Source organism: Cibotium barometz, chromosome 22 (assembly GCF_041138505.1).
Source record: "Cibotium barometz isolate CiBa-2024 chromosome 22, ASM4113850v1, whole genome shotgun sequence".
NCBI lineage: Eukaryota > Viridiplantae > Streptophyta > Polypodiopsida > Cyatheales > Cibotiaceae > Cibotium > Cibotium barometz.
In genome coordinates this window covers 12,877,673-12,898,158 of record NC_141067.1, presented here as the reverse complement: position 1 = coordinate 12,898,158, position 20,486 = coordinate 12,877,673, and the positions used below count along the sequence as shown (strand labels likewise).

General features: G+C 39.4%; 1 protein-coding gene and 1 pseudogene across 1 annotated transcript; one reads left to right on the top strand and one right to left on the bottom strand.

Annotated features, from left to right (window-relative positions):
• Positions 1-1,173: 1,173 nt before the first annotated feature.
• LOC147626299 (cytochrome P450 71AU50-like) lies at positions 1,174-3,351 on the top strand. Its single transcript, XM_086816778.1, has 2 exons — positions 1,174-1,830; positions 3,283-3,351. The coding sequence occupies exons 1-2, from the start codon at positions 1,174-1,176 to the stop codon at positions 3,349-3,351; spliced, it is 726 nt and encodes a 241-aa protein (XP_086672904.1).
• A 12,985-nt stretch (positions 3,352-16,336) lies between these two features.
• LOC147626298 (eukaryotic initiation factor 4A-3 pseudogene) lies at positions 16,337-17,359 on the bottom strand (annotated as a pseudogene).
• Between the last annotated feature and the right edge of the window lie 3,127 nt (positions 17,360-20,486).

Genomic DNA, 20,486 nt, shown 5'->3' with positions numbered 1-20,486 from the left:
GGGATCCTAACAAGGTCAGACTCAATGGAATAAAACGTAACACCACACAGGAATGAAGGCAAGATCTTACCTTGCCATGGTGGAATCGTATGACCTCGAGTTGAGGTTAAGTGTTCTAGATTCGTATCAACACATGTGTGTATCTCATTATTACTCTCTTATCTCCACTCAAGTTATATCAACGGTGTCCCATTTGCACGACCTGATCCCAAGTAAGGACCCTTGTTGTACGTCCCAACTCGGGCCCTATTACCCTAATGTCACCCCTACCTCATGTAAACAATGGGCATCCAAAACTTTCCATATTGTGTCCTACCATGGAAAGTACCCTGTAAAACGCATTGATCTTTAATATAAGTCATTGTGGGAAGGAGGAAAGTCTTTGAATGTCTATGAGTGATGAGGCCTCCATACCCAAAGTCCAAGGTAGATTTGTGAATTTCAACCATACTGAGCACCATTTTCAAAGTGGGAGGAGTCCAATAAGAGGCATGGCAATCTCTACATGTAGGAAAGGATGGGCATTTGAGAATACGTTGAATGTCATGTCCTCTTTTTGACATCTTTCTAACCTACTCTCACTATCCTTGATATAATGTGCTTTGAGGTCAATGAGTGATAGGGACCTATAATTTGGAAGTCCTTGGCAGGTTGCAAATTTCAACCTTGTGGGTATTCTTTTCAAAGTGGGACTATCCATAGGTTGCAAATTTCAACCTTGTGGGTGTTCTTTTCAAAGTGGGACTATCCATTAGTCCCTGGGTGAGTGATAGTGGCCTATAATTTTGAAGTCCAAGGCGAGGATGCAAATTTCAACCCTTCAGAGTTGGGCGCTTATCTAAAAGTCCGTGTTGCACATGTAAAACATTACCCTTTGCAAAATGCTCAATTTACTCGCTGATCTTTGATATAAGGCGGTAGAGAGGTGTTTGTATAGGCAAGAAATGGAGCTGCTTCTGCAACCCGGTGGGGGGGGGGGGGGGGGTGATTGTGGTAGCGTTGGTAGGGTTGTGGTTAGCTTACCTCTGTGCGAGAAGCTGGAGGCTACCGCCAGGGCCCTTGGCTTTGCCGGTGGTGGGGAATCTGCTGCATTTGTTTGGGCACCTCCCACACAGAACTCTTGCAAAGCTAAGCGAGAGGTATGGCCCCATCTTCTACCTTCGCCTGGGATCCATGCATGCCGTGGTAGTTTCAAATGCGTCTCTGGCCAAAGAGTTTCTAGGCGCCAATGACAAGATCTTCGCAAGCCGCCCACCTTCTGAAGCCAGCTGCCGCCTGGAGTTTGGTCTGAATGGGAGGATTGGCATGGCCCCATATGGCCCCCAGTGGAGACACGTCAGAAAGCTCTGCAGTCTCCAGCTCTTCACCAACAGAAGGGTCAAGGAATTTCAGCCCCTCCAGCAGCAAGAGATCAGTCTGCTAATCCAAAAGCTTAAACACAATCAAGCAAGAAACCCCGGTGCCGCCATTGACTTCACCCATACCATAGCCACGCTCACAGAGACTGTCGCGTCCCGCATGCTGCTAGGAAAAACGCTCTCCGAAGTCAGAGACATAGCCCTGGGCGTCAACATGAAAGAGACGGTGCACAAAGCGACGCAGCTTTTCCAAGTCCCCATGATAGCTGACTTCATACCTTACCTGGGTTTCCTAGATCGCCGGCTCAAACGATCATTGGACGCGGTGCATAAGGACCTGGACGTCCTCCTCGAGGGCCTGCTTCGTGACTGCGAGGATAGGCCTGGGATATCCCAGGAGGGCGCACGGACAGTCATGCTAGATATGGTTCTCAATAACCTCGACAAGGCAGACGCCAAAACTGTCATTACGGTAAAAGGGATCAAATTATTGCATTTCATTACATTTTATTGCTTTTGTTGTATTGAAATATTTGTTTGAAAAAATATTGCATTCATTACATTTTATTGCTTTTGTTGTATTGAAATATTTGTTTGAAAAAATATTGCATTCATTACATTTTATTGTTTTGTTGTGTTGTCATTGTGAAATATTTGTTTTAACAACTAACAAAATAGTTCTCCCATATCAAAACAAACTATTGGCATGCAATGGTAGCCTATTGTCATTTATTCTTTACGTTGAAATTGATCCCTGTGATGCATATTGGACATTCTTTTTGGTCTATATCTAGTAAGCATAACAATAAGTTAGACACAATACAAATATTGTTTTTTAAACATGTCTTCCATTAATATAATTTATCCCATGTTAATGTAATGATTGTGTTAAAGCACGGAGAATGGAAGATGGCTTTACTACGATAGTACGATATACTAGATATGTTAATCCAACTGAGGTTTACAATGGCCTTCTTGAGTGTCACATTCCCAAGAGTTCATAGTGATATTTCAATCGTCAAGGAGGTCAATTTCATTGATTGTCATGAATTTGTTTCATCTTGGCCTCTCATCGTACTAGTCTAATGATATGTCATTCCAATCATTGTTGTCGACGTTGTTTAGAACAAGGTTTTCTTGGCCTAGCTATTTTGACACCAAGATAAGTGAGCATGTTAGTTTTGCATTGATTCCTTGAATACTTGGATTCCTTTGAGCCTAGTGCTCTATTTTTACCGGATTGCCTTGTTGGTGCAAAATTCTTAGGGGGGGACATGAGTTGCTTAACCTTACTGACACCAGTTCAACCTGCAATGGTTCTTGTCCTAGCTTCTGCAACCTTATTCAGGTTTCTTTGACCTTTGTGTTATGATGGAAATCCAAAATCTTCTATCAGATTATTGTGTAGAGGATTCGTTAATGGCTTCTGGAGCTTGGCTCTATAGAGGGGTGGGCACTCGGACTGCTTATTGTGGCCTTTCTTGCAAATGGGCATCCAACCTTGTGATATAATGTGAATAGGATTGGTTTGCATCATTGACCTACTCATCCGTTTGGTCGGGATAAGCTACCTCTTCAGTGATGAAAAACATCGATCCAAGCTACCTCTTCAGTGCCTTTATCCGGAGATGCAGGAGAACAATGCCTTGTGGACGGTAGGTAGGGTGAAGATCATATTCTATGATGCATGTGTAAGTATCGACCACCAAGCCCAGAGTTTGGATTGAACCTAAATCTTCTTTGGCCTTCTGGAGCTTTGGAAGGATTGACACATGGCTTGGAAGGCTGATGTAGACTTGAGAACTCTAGATAAAAATGAACTATGTCAAAAATCAGGGTTTTATGTCTCTGTAGTAGGCGTGTCAGTCGGATTCCTCTTCCATCACCTTGGCCTTCATTTTCTACTAATGTGGTTGGTCTCCAGACTTGTTTGGTTGCAGCTTTGGCCAGGTCTGTGCTGTTAGCCTTGGGCTTTGTGGGCAGCTGTTTGTGAAGGGAGGGCAGCTTTGGGTTTGGTACCAGACTTGTATAGCTCCTTTGAAGAATCCCTGCGCTTGAAGATTGGATGAAGAGGTCATATGCCGGTGTAATGGGTTCTTTTTGCCAGTCCTGTTGTTAAGTGGTCAACCTTGAATCTCAGCCTAACAATCATTCAAAGTGAGCCACAAGAATGCTTAGCAGGATTGTGGGACCCATTATGAGAGTTACTGTCATTTTCGCTGAGCCTTTGAAAATCTCCGTCTCTAACAGAATGGCTGGGGACAGTGAGTGTCATTTCTTCCTCTACGTTTCTCAACGTACATTCCTTCTATTGCAAATTTTCCCTCATGGTTTGCATTAACGCATACCACGGGGGGGCTCCCTTTTTTCCTCATAAGGGCAATGATGCAGTGTGCATGGAGTTGTATACATTGCTAAAACTCACATACCCTAGCTAAGCACTGTTGTACCGGTTGTACTAGAAGTGAGAGCTCTCCTATGGCTAAATAGATCTGTGTGGGGCTACTTCTCTATTATTCGAAGAGGTTGTAATTGGCCTCATGAGGAAACAAAAGGGGGGTTCCCTGGCCCCCTGTTGTCTTCCTTAACGCAGACCAAAGGGGGGGTGGAGAGCCCCTCCTTTTTGTTTTCCTGATGTCAAAGGTGTATACCTACCATATGCGCTTGGAAGCTTCAGTATTCCGTGTTTGACTTTTTTTTTTAATGGAGAGTCAGCTCAAACTTAGGTGATGAATATAGTGGAAAACGTTTGCGCTATTTGGTTTCACAGTTGTCCATGAATTACTTGCCTTCGCTTCTGGTTTAGTTAGCTAGGCATGTTTTCTCTAGTAGATGTCCTACGTGAAGGTTGGATTATTTTATGGGACATTCAAGCAAATTCTTGACATTGCATGCAAGGACTAGACAAGGAGACTAGTCCTCATTGGAGGGAGTTGGATGGTGGGCCAGGGTGTTCCATCATCCTTGCAAGGTGACCTTATTGCACTTCTTGAGTCAATTCACCAAATTGGGAAGTTCTATATGCATGAAGATCAAATATGTCACCTTGTTGGAACAATGCTACTTGCACTCCTTTGATTGGCAGGCATGGGCTATGTCATGATGCCTGAATGATATATGGTATTTGGTAGGGGTAGCTTAAGATTAGATAGCCTCTTTAAAGTTGTCAAATCCTTGGATATTTACATGCCAGCGAAATTTTCATGTTCTTTGGGGTAAAGTCAAACATGGGGCTACAAGTCATAGAGCTAGAGTTGCAATAGTAGTGAAAACATTATTTTTGGTTTAGGAATATGTATATAGGAAGGTTAAGCCAAGTACTTTAAAGCTTTTCCAGTAAATTTCTTGATAGATCAAGACATTACAAGCTGCTTTGTTTTGATGGGGGAAGTACAATGTCCCGAACGATACAGAGGAAGGAAAAACAATATACCCTATACTCTTTAACGTAAAAAGAAATTTGATAAGTGAATCCGGTCATTGATACCCTTTTGAGAGAACAAAGGTGGGCGGTGTCTACATTCATGGAAGTTCAGATCGGTCACTCCATTTGTATAACTAAGTTACTAGTATCCCATAAGATCCTCTATGTGGCTACTCCTTGTTCTGTAAGGAATTATGCAAGTTATAATGTCCTTCTAGGTGGTTACTTAGTACTTTCACTGATGAGAGTGTTTTTTTTGGACGAGGGAAGCTCGAGAATCAAAGAAATGAGATTATTTAACACTATATAGCATTGAGAGTGACACTCTCGTATTGACGCAATCCTCTCAGACATTCGACATATTGATATTCCTTCTTAGTGTCATGTAATCCTTGTATTTTGACATGAACTTTAGCTTTTGGAAAAACTCTTTTTGACATAACCTTTGTCATATTTATGCCTTTAGAGGTTATGATTTAACTTTAGCTTTACCCTCTTATTGTTTTTTTATCTACATGATAGGCATAACATGTTTAATGCATTACATAACATCTTTCATGGATTCACATGTATAATTTTTATATAGGAAAGCATGAAATGGATTTCAACTTTTTTATCTGGCATATGAAAGTTTGATATGGATATATAGGATACTAATTAGTTGGCCTAGGAAATACAATTTGTGCAAGTATTCAATCTATTTCATTGAGAAATTGGTTTTACACTTTAATGATATGTCGTGATCCAGAAAACGAGTAGTGTTGGAGGTGTTCTCTTTCATCCCTTCCTATACCAAGTTGGGAAACATGAAGAGGATGAAGAGAATAGGCCACTCAAAGATCAATCACAAGAGAAGAGGGAAAATGATAAGATTTGGTTTAAGCACACTAATGATGTGATTAAGCTAATGAAGTGGATATTGGTGCAATGGAGAAGCTCATGAGGAGAGGTAAGGCTCTCATACCAAGCTGGGAAACATGGATACTATGTGCATGTGTATGGCTATGGTGTGATTAGTGTTAGTATTACATTAATCTAGTGATTAAACTTATCTCAGGTGGGTGACACCTAGGCATAATTGTGATGATTAAATGCTAAACTAATTACGTAAAAGAATCAATTATAATTAGGTTAGTAGATTGAGAATTGTACTCATAGAGAGGCTTGGATCTTGCTTTACTTCATTGCTTTGAGCTTATGGGATTTCTTTGGCTAGATGACTTGGCACTCTAGCATCACTTATTTCAACAAGGGCCACTTTGCCTAGTAGGCCAATACTAGCCAAGCATAACACACTCATGTGACTTTTCCTAGTCTCCTGTAAGCATACCCAAGATCACGCCCGCTCGTCGCCTGCAGCCCATAGCCAAGGTGGTCCAAAGACCCTCAGCCACCATCCCTATCTAATGGGCAGGGTCACTAAGGACTACCCCCCCACTAGAAAAAGTGTGACAAGTATACATCAAATTGTATGCAATGCCGTCACACTATAACCATACATTACAAGAAAACTACACAAGTTCATGTTTTAAATATTATTTAGAAATAAAAACTTAATTATGCTTGCACACTTACATACATTCAACAATGCACAAATATTCCTTTAAAACCATAAAATGTCACATTTTTGTAATTATCAATCTCAAAAACATATATTAAAACAATGATTTTGATCTCATTGCAAATCATGCTTAGGTCCTATAGCCCATTGTGAGGGTCATCATTCTCAATCCGATGGCCCTTACCTACTTTCATATGTTTCACTTTTAACAAGACCAAGGTCAAAACCTTAGCTTATTATGTCAAAATCATTTTTTTTGTAACAAATCATTATTCTACCAACTTCTTAGCACTCTGGGATATAAGATAATTTAATCACTCAACATTCTAACCCCTTAGACTCAAAACAGTACCAATCTAACTCAAAAGATCTTAATTTTTATTATTTTTCACTAATTTAGATCATTAAAATCTTTTTTTTAGGGATCTTTTGTGCTCATATGCGTGTGTTCTTTCATGCCGTCATCAACAACCAGCAGGTTTTGAACCCAACACCTCATGCATGGAACTTCAACACCTTACCACACTAGGCTATGTATCCATTCACTAGATCATTAAAATCTTAATCATAATTTATTAAAATAAAGCATCCTTTTGGACTCTTTCATACATGTGGGTGATCCAAACATGGTTATCCAACCCCTAAGGTCTCATCCCAATAGTTGGGCTTTCACTAGGTTCAATTATATCTTTTCAAGAACTTGGAATTATTCTTAGGTTTGCAGACATGGTTGGCATTTCTATTTTAGAAACTAATTTTGGGAAAAAAGTTTCCACTAGTTTAGATCATTAATAACTAATCAAAATTTATTGAAATAAGCCATGATTAAGGACTCTTTTATATATGTGGCCATCCAAACATGTTCTCATCCGACCCCTATGGTCTCATCCCATAAGTTGAACCTTCACTAGGTTCAACTAAATCTTTTCAAGAACTTACAATTATTCTCAGGTTTGTAGACATGGTTGGTAGTCCTATTTAAGAAACTAATATCTCAAATTTTGGAGAGAACTTGATTTTGGTCAAAAATATTTTCCACTAATTTAGGTAATTAATAACTTAATCACAATTTATCAAAATAAACCATGCATAAGAACACTCATATATGTGGGCCATCCAAACATGTTCATTCAACCCCTATGGTCTCATCCCATAAGTTGGGCCAGGACATAGGTTAAGAGAAAGTGGTTGTTTGTGATCCGTATAACTATGTAAAGCCACAACAAATAGATGAAAGGAAAACATTTACATAAGGGAAACCCCTACCTTGGTGTGTTACAAACTATTTTTTACACTAGGTCAACGACACTTAAAAATGGTTGGACCTTTATTTAAACTAGTCTTGCAATTATGTATACTAAGTCCGTACTTTCCCTATTTCACATTAAGGCTGCTTTATATGTTCCAGCACTATCTTACAAAAGTTAAGTGTCTGTTTTAATAGGTAAGATGGTAAAGTGACTTACAGTAAATGGGATGGTGAAACCATGTTAACCAATAGAGTGGTTAACGTAGCCCCCTTCCTAATGGTACCACATCCTCGCATCACCCAAGTTAATGGTGGTGAAGCTACTAGAAAGTGAATGGTCCAGGATACGCTAGGGAGTTAGTGAGGACCGAGGTTAAGTGGTATAGTTTGCAACTAATTGACAACCAAATATAGGGCAAGGTGATGGGAAGCTTTGAATAACAATGTTAGACATCTTATTTAGGTAGTTTGGAAAGTGTTATGCGATGTAGAAGTGATTCATGCTAGGCCTCCATTGATTGTGGGAGTGTTGTGGATCCTTTAACATGAGGTAGTTGGTAAAAGTGATCCACACACCGTGTGATTGACATAGTGAGAACCAAGACCCCATGGAATAATTGGCATGGTGGGTAGATGGAGGTTTGGGATGGCTTGGCATGTGACTGGGTACTATGCTTGGATCTCATATGGTGATGCCTAGAGATTGGTCTTTTGCTTGTTGACAAATATGTTAGCCAAGGCAACATTTTGCTGGTGTTAAATGGGAGTAAAACCAGAGGATATAGGCATGGAAGCTAGCTAGAGGTACCTGCAAGTTCAAAAAATCTCAAGGCAATGGGTCATACCATAGGGGCCACACGTGCCACCATGGTCCCCCATTTACACATGTACCTAAATGATTGGAGTTGACGATATTAGACTGCAATGCAAGTAGGCAGCCTCTATCGCTTGATTGATTTGAGATTATCAAGCACATGAGATAGAGGTGTGAATCAATGGGTGGGGTGGTCTCAAATGAAAAGACAGGGATAGGAGAAAGAGCTTCGGCTCTTGCAAGCACACCTCACAACAATGGATAAGACACCCACAAAGATGGTAGGCTGAAATCTTCTTCTTATTCTTGCTCTCAAAAGAAGTTAAGCTGGTAGGCTGAAATCTTCTTCTTATTCTTGCTCTCAAAAGAAGGCTACAAAAGTTAAGCAAAAACCCAACATAGTTACTAGAGTACTATGTATAAGAGTTCTATAATATGACCATGCTAAGTAGGTGAGCTGGCAAGATAAGTATGCCATAACTCACTTGGACTAAGTAGGTAAAGTCCAACTATAGAATCACTGGTTGTGTCTGTTACCAAATGTGCCAATGGTGTAAAAATGGAATGGTCACTTAGGCATGCCATGAGTTTCATTTCTTGTTGAGATTGACATGTGAACACTCCTCTTCAAGCTCAACTCCATCTCCAAGACTCTAAGCATTGTGCGGAATCAACAAAGCTTCTCTACTCCCAAGGCCTTGGTGAAAATGTCAGCCACCTGCTCCTCTATGATGTTGACGTACATAAGATCAACATCTACTATCAAGGCCTTCTCTCTAATGAAGTAATAATGGATCTCTATGTGTTTGGTACACATATGAAACATTGGGTTGTTGGCCAACTATATGTTACTAAGGTTGTCACAACAATGAAGTAATAATGGATCTCTATGTGTTTGGTATACATATGAAACATTGGGTTGTTGGCCAACTATATGTTACTAAGGTTGTCACAACAATGTGTCTATCCACATGCAGCCCCAAATCTCCAAAGAGCTTTCGTAACCAAGCTACCTCACATTCTACCATCGTACCACCCCTTTACTCTTTCTCTGTAAAAGGAAACAATCATCTGCTTATTTATTCTCCATATAATAGCACCACTCCCAAAGGAGAACATAAAACCGCTAATAGATCTTATGTCCAAGATGTTACCAACCCAATCTGCATTATTGTATCCATACATGTGCAATTGTATAACAACCTTATAGAAGAGACCATAATCCATTGTGGACCTCATGTCATTTAGTGTGTGCCTCACACTATCCAAATGCAACTTCCAAGGAATCTACATAAAATGGCTCTCCAATCCAGTTGTAGTTTGTGTCTGGCTTGGTGATCATCATGTACATCAAGTTGTCCACTATCTTCATGTACATAGTGGCATTCTCCAAAATTTCACCAATGTTTCTACTCTGCTTTCCATTTTGATCCAATGGTATAGAAATGGGCTTACAGTCATCCATACCAAATGGACTTGGATAACATATCCAATGCATAATAGCTCTGTGAGACATCAATATGCCCTCAGGCATCATGATGACCTCAATGCCAAGAAAGTATCTTAGCTCATTCAAATCCTTCATGTCAAATTTCTTCTTAAGGAGACCCTTCACATTCTCAACTTCCTCTTCATTATCACCCCCAACAAACAAGTCATCCACATAGATGGTGATGACCACACTCCCCTTATCACTCTTTTTCACATAGAGTGAATGATAAACATCTGCCATATAAAAGCCAACAGTGATAAGATACTATACAATATTATCATGCTATGCTTTTGGTACTTGCTTCAAAGGCTTTACGTAGCCTGCACACATAATCTTGGTTACTCAAATCCTCCCAACTAGGTGGCTATTCCAAATATACTTCTTCTCAACTGACCATGCAAGAACGTATTCTTTACATCCATATGACACAAAACCTAACCTTTTGATGCAATCACTACAATAACGGGTCTCCTAGTTTTCATCTTGGAAATGGGATTGTCTCCTCATAATCAATGTCATAGGTCTGAACATAACCTTTGGACCAATCTCGCCTTATACCTTCTAATTCTTCCACGTGAGCTGTGCAGAGTTTCAATAGAAACAATGTCAAATTGGAGCTTTCAGAAGTGCCCAAAAACACCTTGCAATGGCCAAACGTAGGTCAAAACGTGTTCAAAATGGAAATCTAACTACAAAACATCATAAAAAATTACATTACAAAGAATTGCATACCATATAGGTACCTTTACACTTGCAAAGATAGCTCCTAAATCGGATGTATGTAGCTCCAAGAGCTACCTACCAAGAGCTACCTACCAAATCGGATGTAGGTAGCTCCAAGAGCTACCTACCAAGAGCTACCTAGGGAGTGTCGTATATTTAAACAAGAAGGGAAAGAGATGATGATGCTCTTACGCGTGTACTCCTGCTTCCTTTGCCTTTATAGCTTCCTTTTCTTGCCGCTCATCTCCTTAGCCTGAACCAGGCTTTGATAATATGAAAATATTGGCGGAGGAGAGGATACTTGATCTCTTGCAAGCACACACACACACTCACAACAATGGATAAGATACAAACAAAGATGGAAGGCTAAAATCTTCTTCTTCTTCTGGCTCTTAAAAGAAGGCTACAAAAGACAATATAAAACCCAATATAAGTACTGGATTACTATGTACAAGTGGTTCATAATGTGAACTCACTAAGTAGGTAAGATGGCAAGAAAAGTATGCCATAACTTGGTTGGACTAGGTTGGGGTAGTCCAAATGACGAAGATCCATCATGTAAGCTACAAATACGTTAGTGGTGTAAATGTGGAACGGTCACTCAAGCATGTCATGAGTATCAACTCTTGTTGAGATTGACATCTCAACGTCAAAGACGAGGCTACAAAAGGTTCCTATTAATTATAGGAAGGTCGAGGAGATAGGTCATACCATGGGCCATATTTATTTTTCCTACCATGGTTGCCTATCAAGAAATGTACCTAGACATCTATCCATGATTGAGGCTCAATGCAAGCTCATTAAAGAACAGTGCATATGTGTCTATTACAGGTAGAGCCCGTGTATATTTTGCAAGTGGTGTGCATGGATATTAGGCAAAAGGTGGGCTTATGTACAAGATTCTTATGTGAAAACTCCAACACATCGCTTTCTTTGACACTTTGTAATCTTCTTTATTAGACTATCGCATACAATTTAAGATAGGAACTTGGTGTGGTTGGTGTAAGAAGGGTGGCCAATAAGGCGGCTTGGAATGAGGTTGAGTTGTATGTGAGAATGGAAGAATTTTAGGGACCCCCCAATAGTTGGCAGGAATATTGGTAAGCTATGAACTATGGATTGTTTGCTAGGCATCATCAAATGGATCTAGGCATTTCTTGGTGACTTAGGTCTCTTATTAAATAAATAGTGACTATTTGGCTTGCTTATAGGGTTATCACATGGCATGAAGGTGAAATTTGTATTTTCAAACAATGTCAACCTTGGGCACATGAGGTTGCTTTGAACTTTTGGGCATCTCTACCTCGCTTGATTGGCATAGATGTAGGCAAGTTTGGTGCCATAGAGGGGATGTAATCTGTGGTGGATTGAATCACCTCTAAGTGTGCCATTTGGATGCATAAATCCAACCAAGCAAGTTAACTAGATTGAAGGCAAACATGCAATGTGTTGGCATGGGCCACAGATGTTGCATGTAAGAATAGGATCTGATGTGGGAGTCCCTTGATAAGGTGTGGCGGAGACCATGGATTTGATCATCGACAAAAGGAATGAGTGTATGGATGGGTGCCAAATGGACCAGAAGCTAGGAAGGACTATGTAGGTCAAAGTTTCGAAGTACCGAGATGGCAAAAGGATGTGAGTGAAGGTGGAAGAATACAACACACCCAAAACTTTCCAAGGTTTGGTTATTAAAGAAGTGATAGCATGTTTGGGTTTAGCCTTAGTAGGATTTTGTGTGAGACTTACAAAAGTGGTTTGGCAATTGGACTATCTTAGTGATGTATCTCCAAACAATCCCACCTATGCTAGTTCTACTCTACGTTGGGATCACTCTACTCAGTGATAGGGATCACAAATAAGAAATAAAAGGAGGGTGAAGAGTTTACCTAAACTTACCACTTGTCGAGAAGTGCGTGGATGATTGTTTGCTAGAATGTGGCCGTGCGCAATCTTCTTCTAGATAGTGGCTTCTTGTTTTGTGGTAGTGCATAGCATTGGGTGTCTTTGTACTAGCTGGTTGCTTTTGGTTGCACCAACTTTGGGGGTTGGTGTGACAGTGTTGTGGGGCTGGCTTATAAAGGGGTTGGTGGATTTACTAGTAGCTTGCTCCTCTAGGTCTTTGTTATGGGGGTGCCTGTGGTGTTCTAGTGTTGCGAGGTGGCTAGTGATGAAGCTGGAAAGGCCAGCCTCTCTTCTCTTGCTCTCTCAGGGTTAAGAATAAATCTGTCTTTCTCTCAAGCTCTCAAGCTCTATTACTCAAGTATCTAATCAACCACTCTCACCCTCCCTACCCCACTCTCTTCCTTTGACAAACAAATCAAGCAAGCATTTATACCATGACTTCGAATAGTCCAACAATGTGTTTCGGCCACACTTTACACCATCCTTGGTGGGAGAGAGAAATGGGGCCTATGGCACCCAACAACATGACTCAAAGCACCTCCAAGGAGGGTCCTTAGAGTTATAGCACGTTTTTTGTTTGGTAATCAAGTGAAATGGTATGATCAAATTGCTATACAAGATCTCAAAAAAAAGCTGAAATGATATGGTCAAATTACTATCCATCCAAGATCTCAAAATAGGTGAAGAAAGCTTTATATCCCATAACGGGTTTTAGTCTAACATGTTTGTTCAAGAAGTTTCTCACCTTTGGGGGCCGGCATTGTAGTGGGAGTAGGTGGTGAAAGATAGCATAGCACAAGGAGCTTTTGTTCATTTTCTATATAGGAAAAAAAAAGGCTTCACCAGATAATTCCCTAGATACAAATGAACATATCTAGGAAAAGTGCAAACTCGAGAAAATGAAACACTTTCCTAGATAGGTTAACTAGGAAATATAGTTCATAGATTTCTCTATATAGGAAAATTTTCCTACATAGAGATATTTTCCTATGTAGGAAAATTTCCCTATACAGAGAAAGGAAAATTTGCCTACATAGGGATAAAATCCTATGTAGGAAAATCTATGCATTATGTTCAGTTAGTCTATCTAGGAAAGTGTTCTGTTTTCCCTAGTTTGCACTTTCCCTAGATATCCTTCTTTGTACCCAAGAAATTATATAGTGAATACATTGTCTCCATATGCTAAGAATAGAGTAGCATATCTCCAACTGTGTAGCTACTTGTTTGGGTATTCTCATCTATGCAAGATGGTCCAAACAAATGTGCAAACAAACTAACTGGAACAAACCAACTTAGATGCACATCTCTAGAGCCTGTGGAGGGTTTCATGGTAGCATGAACATCAATTTTTATCTTTACCCTACATGCTTTTGACATGTCTAAGCTAGGATTATACCATTCTTGGCTAGAAAATGGTGGTAGTGGAATGTACTCCAAACTATGTCTCTCCACAACATATGTGGAATCATAAAAGTAAACATTCTAAGATGCCAATTCGCTTGCACTCTTGTTGTCATAGATCACGGCACCTATCTCTACATGTAACACATTTAGCTTTCTACTTAAGCACTCTACATTTTTTCCATTCATGAAGAGTTGATGGATATAAAGCTGCAAGAAACAAACATGCTTGTATTAAAACTCTATCTAATAACCATGGACTCAAAGCACAAGAACACAAAGCATAGAGATATAAACTTACTGTTGGATCTAGAATCCCATCTCTCTCATTGGTCAGGCCAATCTTTTTTTATTCACTCCTTAAGGGGCAAAATGGAGAGTCCATATTTCTCCTAATGGTTTTACAATATATGCAATAGAGAAGAACAAGTGCCTTGTATGCACAATGGGGATTGGGATGGTCGTAGTGATTTCACTCAACACAAGGCATTTTGTTCCTCACTTGTAGAGGCATTAATAAGGATGTTTGGTTTGGAAGGAGTTCATCCTCTCTGAGAGATGTCGATGGAAAGGTTTTAAGCAAGGCTGCATAGAGCTGCATAGAATTCAAGGAATGTCAATTCCAAGATCGATCTTTCTTTTGCCATTGTTTCACTTGGTGTAGATGAGAAACACCTCGTAGCATGATCATCTTCCAGCATGTTGTCATCTAAACGTATTGCCTCTTTACAATATTGATCGAATGTTTCCGGATTGGATACAATGATCAAGTTGCGTAAGCTATTATTCTTCAAGCCCATCATGAAACATCTCTTCAATTGAACATCGTTTAATTTTTCCCATGACTCACATCGTGAGTCCAAGAGTTTTATCCGAAGGATAAAATCTCTAATGGATTCATTTTGTTGATGCTCAATTGAATAGAGTTTTGTTCTTGCACTCCACCAATCACCTTGTCTGGAAAAGCCATGTATAAAGGCTGATTTTAAGGTTAAATTTGAAGTTGGTCTTGATCGCAGCCCATCAATGTGATGAACCATCGACTAGCTTTTTCCTCTAAGCATAGGTTCAACGCATGTACCTTGGTGGGACAGTTGGGATTTCAAAAGGCTTCACATCTCTGTTCAAACATTTGAATGAATTGAATAGGGTCAGTTGTTCCGTCGTATATGCCCATAATTTTAGAAATTTGTACGGTCGTATTTTTATATGAGTCATTGAGATTGTATGTGAGTGCTTTTGTTGGGAAAGACTCACTCAATCCTTGGGCTACCCCCTTCGTAGACTAGCCAATATCTCCAGGGTGTGGGTATCTAGGAAAGGGTTGGTACTTACGAGAATGTTAGGTAAGGGACCAAAGCTAGGTGGGATTGAAGTGATAGGGGGTGTAAAACCCGATGACATGCTTGTTATAGGCATAGGCAATGGTATTGGGAGGTGCATTTCTAGCATAGATCTCAATGGCTCAACGATGTCGGCCATTGGGTCCAGTCCTTGTGTGATCCCCAACAATCCCTCTATCGTAGGCATGTCTGATTGTGTAAATGCTCCTTAATGATGAGCACACATTTTTTAACTTTCTATATTCTCCCACAACCCATTACAACCTCAAGAGACTTGGCGTTCTCTTTGTTGGGTCAAATAGGTGTTCATTCCCCCTAATTAGCTTAGGAGGTATACGCACGCGAACGACCTTAGAGATAATTTTTTTGGAAAAAGTGTATGCTAGTAGCTTCCTGGATGGAAGAGGAGGTATTAAACCCTTTTTTCCATCACTGTCTCAAGACGAAATAAAAAATCAAGAACTTTTCTCCTATTTCGCAGCATGTTTTTGAGGGTGTTCCAACAAAAAGAGTTTTGAAAAACTCTGTACGAGGGAGTTGTAGTATTTTTGGAGTACTACAACTTTGTTTCTCTGAGTTGTCCATTTTAAAGTCCTACTAAGGCTAAACCCAAACATGCTATCACTTATAATAACCAAGCCCTGGAAAGTTTTGGGTGTGTTGTATTCTTCCGCCCTCACTCGCATCCTTTTGCCATCGGCACTTCGAAACTTTGACCTACATAGTCCCATTAGGAGAAATATGGACTCTCTTTTTTGCCCCTTAAGGAGTGAATAAACAAATATAGGCCTAACCAATGAGAGAGCTGGGATTCCAGATTCATGTAACATGAATCTTTTAGCCACATCTTGGCCCAAATCTTCCCTCAACAATAAAATAAGGGGAAATGTGGTGAATACAATGCTGTCACTTCTTGAAGGTTTGTGACTTGAATTTTCATTTTTTTTAATGTTTGACTTTTCATATCTCCCCTTTTCAGTTTTCCCCTCTTTCTTAGGCGGAACTCAAATTTATCATATCTCTTTCCCCACTTCTTCTTTCCTGACGAAACTTCAACAACAAGAGTCTAAAACCTCCGAATGCCTTGTAGTAGCCTTTCATCGTCATTTGTGACAAAATTTATAGCCACATTGACAGCCTTTCTACCAAAGCTTCCACCCCGCCCGATACGATGCGAATATCTCTCAGGTTGAGTGGGTAGATTTGATAACAAGAGACACTTGTTGCTACTACACACCAATTCCTCGTGCCAAAAGACTGATACGGTAATGGAGGACTCAAGAAGATACAAATATGAACTGCTGCATAATGATGTCTGGTGTGTTTTGATCCATGTCTCCATGTGCTGTAGACTCTAGAGACCGTGTGTTTTGATCAATATCTCCATGTGATGTAGAGAACGTGTGGTCAGTGAGCCAATCGACCTTCCTCCTAGTGTGTTTTGATCAATGTCTCCATGTGCAGGTGTAGAGACCGTGTGTTCTCTTGCTCGCATTTTGTCAGTGCGCCAATCCACCTTCCTCCTAGTGTGTTGACAAACATCATGCTTTGGGTGATTGAAAGGGTTTCATAAAGATCACACAAGGTATCAATCTTCCAGTCCTCTATACTCATATCCACCTAGGCTGCGTGATACCTTCCAATGTCAGCTCATCCCTCTTGATTGACAAGAAGTCTCACATGTTTGTTCAGGAAGTTTCTCAAACCTTTGGGGGCCGGCATTGTAGTGGGAGTAGGTGGTGAAAGATAGCATAGGTCCGGTCCTTGAATCCTCGACTCCTCGGCTTCATTAAGATAAAAAATGTTTATGTAATCAGAGGTCGAATGACGTTAATCAAGCATGTCGTAGACCCAGCCTCGACGACTAGCACACGTACCCTGCTTAGAAGGATCCAAATGGCCTCTCTCTTACACTTGTACCACTGACACATGCATGCATGCTTGTCAAGGCACGGTACAAAATTATGTGCACCTTTAGCCATTCATAGAGGGATTCTATTTACCATTTGTGACTCTTGGAAATTGCATCAGAATTGATGACCTATTCTGTTCGTAAACTGAGGCGCTTTCTATGAGAGATTACCGTCATCATGAGGGAGCTCGAGTGGTTTTTGAATGACCTTGTCATGTTTCTCCGCCACCTGAGTGGTGCCAAGTGTGGAGTACTCTTGCTCCAACTAGCATAAGGAGCTTTTTATTATTCTCTACACTGGAAAAAAAAAGGTTTTCGGTAGATATGTTCCTTGGTAGAATTGAACATATCTAGGAAAAGTGCAAACAAGAGAAAATATGGAACACTTACTAGATAGCTGAATTAGGAAATATGGATTCAACATAGGTAATCCTCATTACATACCCAATATAGATAATTTTTCCAATATAGTGAAAATTTCGTAATTTTCTCTATATAGAAAATGTGCCCAATATAGGTAATGTTTTCTATATAGTGAAAATCTTTTACATTTCCTAGTTACAAATTATCGAGTTAGTGTTGTATTTTCTCTATTTTGCACTTTTCCTACATATGCCTATTTACATCTAGGAAATTATCTACTGAATACACCTTTTTTTATATATAATAAATATTTAAATACTCAATTAATATAGGTATTTTTGTTTATATAGGTAATATATCAACACAGGTAAAAGCTACTAAGCAAAATGTTCTATATTTCAAAGCTTTCAAATAGTCTACGAGTATATTTTAAACTTTAAATTTTACATAAAGAAATAGTTTATTTTTTCTCTATAATTTCTATCACACTATACTATGCATTAACTCAAATTTTTAGTACTTAAATATAGTATGAACTATTAATATAAGATCAAAGATAAACTTTTTTTAAACAAAGTAATGGTAAGTTTTAAATTACTTTAAAAACTTCAAATCAAAAACTTGAAATCTTCATACATAAATGAGAGTTGAAGATAGCTAAAAAAGCTAGAATATTTTGATATTGTAGTTAATTAAGTTGACTAACATATCATGATAAAATCTTGACATCTTCCAAATTAAGTCAATTACATTGTGAATTGAATCTATTTTTTCTATTTTCTATAAGCGAATTCACAATCCCAATAATCATAACTTCACTCCCTAGCTTTTTAGTGTATTTGCAGTAGTTTCTAAAACTACTATTTATCTTCTGAAGACCCAAATATGTACTCTTGAGAGAAGTCCAGTACTTCAAAAGAATTGTCTCCATGTTCTCCTCTGAGATATCATGCACCTAGGTCTATAATACCAAATATTAAGTCTCAAAGTATATAAGTTATGCAAAGGAAAACTCGTACCTTGATTAATTATGCGTTACATTAATAGTATATCACTCACTCTAAATATCTCAATTAAAGCGATAGTGATCCCTATGTTTGATCTCTCGATATCTTCCAAATCCTTATTGAAAAAAAAGACCAAAATTACCTTGAAACTAAAATAGAGATAAAGTAGCTTGGTTAATGATAGAAAACATGATTTAGTTATAAGAATACCTCAAAATGTTTTCTTCTCGCATCTTCATCTCTTTGCACACTTTTTTGTTGCATATGGATCGTCATCTTTTCACTGATCTATAAAATCAAGAAAATAAGCATTAAGAATGTCATAAGAAAGAAGTAAGTGATAGTATGTAAGGATACTAAGCTATTTAGAGTAAACATAGACTTTTTTGAAATTTTTCTATTTGACAATCCTTATCATTTGGTTTTCTTTGAATTTTTCTTGAAATTTCATTGGTGTTATCATCCAATTCAAGCATTGATTTCTATAAATATACCAAAAGCTTATGAGAAAACTTGAGGTTATAGTACCGAGGATGATCTAGAATTTGGCCTTCCAACCTCTACATGTTGGGCAAAACCCTACGGGACCATACACCTCATCGTCAGCCCTGCTAGCGAGGACTCAAGCCGGCCTGTCGGCCTCTCAGGCTCCATCGCTCGATCCTCCCGCCCCTCAGAGAGATGTCTGCACACTAGGGTGGGCGTATTCACCGCACTAGCTTGGGCCCTCAGAACTAGACAGCATCATAATCCCTCGCCTCAATCGGCGAACCTTATTCTCCCAATGGTATGAGGGATACCTTGGGCCATTCCCGGGCTTTGCTAACGACGCCACCCGGCTACACAAGCATGGAACGGAGTTAGCGTCGAAGCCAGGAAAAACTTGTACTCTTTAAAGATAACAATTTCAATGCAATTCATTGAATACAGCATCACTCAATTCGTAACTTTATAAAATTTATGTCATTATTTTAAAAGGAAAAGATACACATTTATTAACACTAATATATATAAAAAACTCTTCTTTAAAAGATAACCAAGCTAACCTGGCCACATTTCCTTGAGGAGCTTGTAAAGGGAGGGTTGGAGCCGCATCGGGAGCATCTTCTCTAATCTCGTTGTTGCGCACTTCTCCCGAGGAGGTAATATTCTGACATTTTTGGGAAGGGGCCATCTTGGACATCGTCTTGTAGGGCTCACTGTTGCGGTTGAAACACTCCAATCAGATCTTAATTCTGAGATCGTTTTGCTGACCATATGAGCAAAAGACCACAATGCATGAACCCTCTCTAAGGCAAAAACCTCTTACTAAAGTCCACGCAAAATGGGGGGAGGAGGGGGGGGATTGTGAGATGTCCTTAACACAAAAACATTTTGCTAACGGGGAGAAGGCTGTTGTAAGTCTCTTCACACGAGGGGGTGGGGGAGGGGAGAAGAGTTAAGGAGACTGCCTCCTAGCAAGAGGGAAAAAGAGTTAAGGAAAATTGCCTTATCTGAAAAGTGGCAAATGAGGGGGTGTGGAGAGGGGTGGCTGCAAGGGGCGGCTATACTAAATGAGAGTTGAAGATAGCTAAAAAAGGTATAATGTTTTGATATTGTAGTTAATTAAGTTGACTAACATATCATGACAAAATCTTGACATCTTTCAAATTAAGTCAATTACATTGTGAATTGAATCTATTTTTTCTATTTTCTATAAGCGAATTCACAATCCCAATAATCATAACTTCACTCCCTAGCTTTTTAGTGTATTTGCAGTAGTTTCTAAAACTACTATTTATCTTCTGAAGACCCAAATATGTACTCTTGAGAGAAGTACAGTACTTCAAAATAATTATCTCCATGTTCTCCTCTGAGATATCATGCACGTAGGTCTATAATACCAAATATTAAGTCTCAAAGTATATAAGTTATGCAAAGGAAAACTCGTAACT